Here is a 7,059-nt window from a genome sequence, read left to right as displayed (position 1 = left end):
AAAGGCAGATGTTTAACAGACAGAACCACCTAGGTGCCCTGAAACAGCAATTACTTTTATAATTTTTTTTAGAATAAACTAGGATAATTGAATATTTGAAAACCTTCTTTAGAATAGTAGAAAGTGAGGCAAAATTTCAGAAATCTGTGGTTTGCATTTATTTGAAGTATTCACAGTGTAAAGAATTATCCTTCTCTATTTAAAGCCAATCAAGTCTAAACACTAAAACAGCATGCTTAATCTAAGTAACAAATAGTTGATTTTGTTTCTTATTCTGTTAAACTCAAACTAAAATAAAAATTAAAAAGTAGAATTTATTGATTTTGATTGACTCAAAGTCACATTTTACCTATTAAATCTGTTAAGTTACCATGAGATATATTTATCACTTGTTTGAGGTATGTCTTCATAATTGAAAGTAAATACAATTAGCAAGTCAAAGAAAATGGTATTTGAATGTAAGTTTACTGCTATGAATTAGCTCAGTTTTCTGTTCTCACCTTTCTTCTCAATATAAGTTGGTGATGTCAATTTATTCTCTGTCATTAGCAAAATAAAGTCAGCTCTGACTCAATAATCAATTTCTACAGGGGGAGTTTTGTTGAACTATCATGACAATAGTAGTTCTCAGCATTGTAATGATGACAATCACATGACTTGCAGTGTTCTTGGTGAGCCTGAAGCATGTTGTATGTGGATCTGCTCCATTCATTGTGAGATCCCACTAGGACCCACAATCCGTTTGCCCAGTCTTCTCATAGCCACTCTCATGTCTTTGTTTCTTAATGTATAGATGGCAGGATTCAAGAGGGGGGTGATAGCAAAGTCAACAATGAACAAGCACTTATCCAGTGATGTAGTAGGGAAAGGCCACACGTAGAGAAACATGCATGGTGTAAAAAACAAAATCACTACAGTGATGTGAGCTGACAGTGTGACAAATGCTTTGGATAAGTCTCCTGAAGAACATTTCCAGACAGTGACCAAAATGAAGATATAGGATATAATTAAAGAAAAGAAGGTAGCCATGGATATAAACCCACTGTTAGCGATGATTACAAACTCCAGCTTGTAAGTGTCTACACAAGCAAGTTTCATGACCCGAGGAAAATCACAGTAAAAACTATCTACTTCATTAGGGCCACAGAAGGGCAAGTGTATGACAAAAACAAACTGAGATATGGCATGGATTATCCCCACTATCCAGGCAGCCACTACAAAGGAAACACACATTTTGGGGCTCATGATGGTCAGATAGTGGAGAGGCTTACAGATTGCAGTGTACCGGTCATATGCCATGGCTATGAGCAGCACCATCTCACCTCCACCCATGACATGAATAAAAAATATCTGTATCATGCATTTTGGAAAGGAAATGATTTTACAGTCAGTGAAAAGATTAGTGATTGTTTTGGGCACTGTGGTAGAAGACAGACCTAGATCAAGGAGAGAGAGGTTGGCCAATAGGAAGTACATGGGGGTGTGTAAATGAGAGTCAATAATTACCGTGAACACAATGAAGAGGTTTCCCAGGATAATTCCCGTGTAGAACACAGAGAAGAACCAAAAGAGAAAAAGATGCATCTCCCATGAATTTGAAAGTCCAATCAATACAAATTCAGATATCACAGAGTCATTTGTTGTATCCATTGGCTCAATCAGTAGAGAAGATGCTGAAGTATTCTAAAGGTAGAAAATAAGGCAGAATTGAGACATATGGGAACTGAACATTGATATGTTGTTTGCCCATCAATGATTTTGTGGAAAATATGTGGCAAGTGTCTAATTTAGAAGTTCAAATACATACAGAGAGGACAGGGGAAAGGAAGAAAAAAAATAGAAAATCAAAAATCAAAAGTTAGGCTAGGGTGACAGGGAAAGAAATCATGTGAGAATAAGGCAGGTAAAGTGGAGATTTAGGAGCAAAGAGTAACATCTTCCTGGTAGAGACCTTCTTTACCATGCTCATTGTGTAATAATTTGGGCTGCTTCTGTCTTCTCCATATATATTCAAGAAAATGTCTTCTATGTCATAAACAGTTAACCATGATTTGAATGTTCAAACCCTTAATCATATTTGTGCACAAATACTATAGCAGAATGTACTCTTTGATTATCCTTTTACTTTGTACCTGCAAAATTTGAGGCATTAATCACTCATGCAATAGTGAATAGTGACCAGCCAATGAGTGTGAGAGTGTTGACTTTAAGAGGAATCATAACTTAAAATGAATAGGCTTAGTCCTCTGATAGTTTCCAATATTGTGACTCAACCAGTGCCTGGGATAATTAAAATGTACTTTAAAATGGTGAAATGCTGAAAGTTTTTGGTTTCGGCTCAGGTTGTGATGTGCAGATCATGAGATAGAGCCCTGTGTGGAGCCATAGCCCTGTGTGGGGCCCCTTGCTGGCCTCTGTGCTCAGCAGGATTCTGCTTGAGATTCTTTCTCCCTCTCTCTTTGCCCCTCCCACTCGTGCTCTCTCTCTCTCTCTCAATTAAATAAATAAATCTTAAGAAAAAGAGAAAGGTTGAACATACGTATATATAACTTGTATTTGGATCCATTCATTATTTAACATAAATGGAAAAATTAAAGGTACATTTCAAAGATAAGGTTAGAAATGAGAAGATATTCAGAAAGGGGGATTTGATAAGATGAGGTAGGCCATCATAAAGAAGCAAGTTTAGACTTGAGATGTCCACTAAATTATTAAGAATAATTATTTACAAAGGAATATGCATTTGATGTGCTCTTTATAATTACACATTACAAAAATATGTAAGTTATGAGTCAACATTTTAGATCATTTTGGATAATGACATTTTAGGTATTTTTAGTACTAAAAATGTTGACCATCTATGTTTTGTTGTTTTCTACATTAGCCATGTATTTGTAATAAAAATTATGAAAAGGAGGAAATGGACCTACAAATATGGAGAATAAACTGGTAGTTGCCAAGGAAAGGGTGATTGAGGGATGGGCAAAATAGTGTAATGAGAGTGGGAAAAAAAAACTTGCAATATGGAGTAAATAAATCACTGGAATGAAAGTTACAGCACAGACAATATTGTCAATGGCACTGTAATAGCATTGTACGGTGAGGTATGGTAGCTACACTGTGGTGAGCATAATCAAAATAATAGTAATTATGAAAAGGAATTGGAAGGAAAGCAATAAGAGAGGGGCAAGAACAGGAAAAAGAATTCTGTGAAATATATGGTTAGAGTAGAGTATGCATATATGTGATAGAAATAGGTTATTAATTATTACTATTGTTATTATTAATTTGGTACCAATATTTCTCAGCAAGTGATGATTTCTGGGGATACTATGAAGAAAACCTTCATGTTTCATATCTAATTTTAACCAGAAAGGTACAGGCTTCCTTGCTTAGAGAGCACTAATATACATGAATGAATTTTGGGTCAAGGAATATAATGACTGGTAACTGGATGGCATTCTACAGAATGCTGGTGTGTTTGTTATTTGGAACAGGCAAGTCCTACACCAAGAACAGGAAAACACTAACAATAAGCCACTCTTTACCTTGCCAACTGAAATTTCCATATATTTCCTTACAGTCTCTAAAAGAGAGAACACCTATCTGTTTAGGTATTTGATGGAAATCGCCATACTTTGTAAGAAGGTAGGTTCTTATTTTAGCCAAGCGATGAAATGTGAATAATTATGTGACTTGGCCATGGATTGGTGTCAGAGGGGCATGTAGCCGAGTTTTGATGAGATACAGAACAATGACTTCTGTAGAAGGTTCCCCCCCCACATTAAAATACAAAGATTAATGTAGAGAAGTCTCTTCTAGCTCTTCCATTCCTGCATTCAATATTAATGTGATGCCCAAAGATGCAGCAATCACGACCTTTGAGAGTCCACATGTTAAAGATGATATTATGAACAGGTATAAAAATAATCCAGTCTAAAAGGTCTTTGATGGGTGTCGGAAAATATCTGCCTTCTGAGGACACCTGGGTCGCTCAGTAGGTTAAGCATCAGCCTTCAGCTCAGGTCATGATCCCAGAGCTCTGGGATCCCGAGCCCAGCATTGGGCTCCCTGCTCAGTGTGGAGCTTGCTTCTCCATCTCCCACTACTCCTGCTTGTCCCCTCTCTCTCTCACTCTCTCTGTCAAATAAATAAAATATTGGGTATTATGGAGGACACGTATTGCATGAAGCACGGGGTATGGTGCAAAAACATTGAATTTTGGAACACTGAAAAAAATAAAATAAAAAAAATTTATAAAAAAAGATCTACATTCTGATATCTTATAATGGAATAAAATAAAAAAAATTGAGAGACTGTAAGTCAGGCACTATTAACTTACTGAAGCTGAATGCATTTTTACATTCCTAGTATTTGTGTAACAGAGCTCTCTTGCTTTTTCTCCTATATCTCTAAGTTCTTTCACTGATGTATGGATTTTTTTCCTGCTTATTTTTGAGTGTTCCTACGTAACTCAGGAGACCTAAAATATATATATATTTTTCATTTCAAACATGCTTCATTCTTTTAACTACTCCCCACTTAAAAGATTTCTATATCTATAGCTCTATTCCTGGATTCTAGCATAATATATCCAAGACTGTACTGTAGTACATAAGTGGACATCCTCGAACACTTCAAAGTTAAATTGTGCAAGTCTGAGTTCATGATTTTATCCTCTTTTTAATGTCTTAGGAAATATCATGACCATTATCTTTCAGGTGCTTAAACCAAGAATCTCTGAGACAACTTTTATTCTCTCTCACCTTATATGACAGATGGTAAATTGTACCTCTTGGATATTTCTGTTTTGTGTCCCAGTCTTCATTTCCACTGTCAGTTTTATTTCAGGTTTATATATTTTTCATTTCCAAATGATTTCTCTCTCCAATCTTAGCTAAGTTTAGTCTCTTTTCTATACTCTGCTTTCAGATCTATCTAAAAATCAAATATGGTCCTATTACTCTCTACTCTAAGCCTTTGGTTCTATCATTCAGGATATTTAAAATTCAATTGTGGGGGTGCCTGGGTGGCTCAGTAGGTTAAGTGTCTGACTCATTTTTTGCTCAGGTCATGATCTCAGGTTTATGGGATCCAGGCTTGTGTCTGGATCAGCACTCAGCACGTCTCTGTGTGTGCTCAGGATTCGCTCCCTCTTTTTCCTTCCCCATCTGCACCTCACCACCCTCTCTGTCTCTCTCAAATAAATAAAAATATAAAACCTTAAAAAATAAAATTCAATTGTGTATCATATAAGAACCTTTATGAACTGAACACTTTACTATATTTTTTTCACATTTCAGCTCTTTCATATACTTTCATGTATGTTATTCCTTGTCATTACAAAGTGGAAATGTCATTGGCTCTTAGACCTAATAACTTGGTTGCCATTTTAGTCCTGCCACTTGTGAGTTATATAAATAGGGTAAGGTAGTCAGTTATGCTGAAGATATTTATTTGTCCATAAAAATGAGAGGTGACTAACTTCACCAGATGTTATGAAGATTTGAGAGTATATGGGTATAACTCTCTGACAGAAATATTAATTCCCCTTTTCCTTTATCCTTCAAACTTAGATTAAATGCTAGTTACCCTGAAGTATTTATTGACGACCCCATGCAAAATAGTGTCTATAAACTATTGTTAAATCTTCTATCTCCTTTTTAATAAAGCATATCATAATTCCTTATGCATATTAGTCTTCCTAATCACCTATGACTTCTTTGAAAAAGGAGCCTTTAGCCAACTTTGTATACCCCAGTAGTTAGCATAATTTCTGGCACAAGGTAGGCACTATTAAATGAGAGTCTTCACTAATGTGAATAATAGGGGAAAGTTCAAGAAGACATGGGAAGAAAATCAAGTGCTTAGAAGCCCCTAGAGGATGTATGGTGGAGAAGAAATCTTCACCAAATGACTTTGTGAATTGACCTCATTGACTCCTTCACACTGATGGGAGAGTGGAAACCAGTATGGAAGCCAGAGACCTCCTCGCCATGACAATGTCCTCACAGAATGACCTCAACACCCTACATTTCCATGTAGATCTAAATCTAATACAATAAAACTAGCAAAGGTACAAAGTTTCCTCTTCATTTTTTTGCCTCCAGCAAAATGTGTATAGTCATTACAGATATCTGGAACTTTCCTGAAATTATACTGAAGTATTATTGCGTGCTATAGAAATATTGATGAACAGAAAGCACCACCATATATTTGGAAAAATTCAGTAATTTAGAAGGGCAGGAGTTGATCAAAATAACCTATGAAAAGCTACTTGCTACATGTACGAGGAACAGAATCTTTGTAAACACTTAAAACTATGTTTATAGATTTCGGTGCACATGGAACAAATTAGAACTTTGGATGAATGAAACTTAAAATATGCATACTTTGTCATTTGGTTAAAAAAGATTATAAAATACAAAACATTACCTATAATGTAGGTGCATATATGGAAATATTTAGACTTTATACCACAGAATCTCTAAGTTGTGGGATTTTAGGTGATTCTGTTTTTTCCTAAATATGAACTCTTTTTTCTATATTTATTATAAATGATATTTACAGATTTTGGAAATTAGTCAAAGAAATAGAAAAAATGATATAGGAGCAATTTTATAAATAGCAAATAGCAAACATTCTGGGGAAAGACCAACTGGATTGCAATCTCTATCTACTTGATTTATGAACTACATGTCATTGGGTGAGTTGTTTCACTTCTCTGTCCCTGAATTTCCTCAAGTGTAAAATTAGGAATGATAATAGTACTTACCTTAAGGAAAAGAATAAATAAAACAAGATGGAATCAGGAGGGAGACAAACCATAAGACTCTTAATCTCACAAAACAAACTGAGGGTTTCAGGGTGGGTAGGGAGAGGGTGGTGGGGTTATGGACATTGGGGAAGGTATGAGCTATGGTGAGTGCTGTGAAGTGTGTAAACCTGGCGATTCACAGACCTGTACCCCTGGGGCTAAAAATACATTATATGTGAATAAAAAAAATTTTTTTAAAAAGACCAAAAAATAGTACTTACCTTATAGTGTTGTTGTGACAA

The 7,059-nt window shown here is 35.5% G+C and overlaps 1 protein-coding gene across 1 annotated transcript; it reads right to left on the bottom strand.

The window, feature by feature from the left end:
• Positions 1 to 708: 708 nt before the first annotated feature.
• Positions 709 to 1,650, bottom strand: LOC123943575 (olfactory receptor 4F4-like). Its single transcript, XM_046007847.1, has one exon. It carries the CDS (start codon positions 1,648 to 1,650, stop codon positions 709 to 711), a length of 942 nt encoding a protein of 313 aa, XP_045863803.1.
• Positions 1,651 to 7,059: the final 5,409 nt, after the last annotated feature.

Source organism: Meles meles, chromosome 6 (assembly GCF_922984935.1).
Source record: "Meles meles chromosome 6, mMelMel3.1 paternal haplotype, whole genome shotgun sequence".
Taxonomy (NCBI): Eukaryota; Metazoa; Chordata; class Mammalia; order Carnivora; family Mustelidae; genus Meles; species Meles meles.
Note: the sequence above shows the minus strand (reverse complement) of the source record. Positions and strands in the feature narration are given on the sequence as shown.

Excerpts from the sequence above, each read along its gene's own strand:
- LOC123943575 (XM_046007847.1), bottom strand. The coding sequence starts at position 1,650 with ATGGATACAACAAATGACTCTGTGATATCTGAATTTGTATTGATTGGA.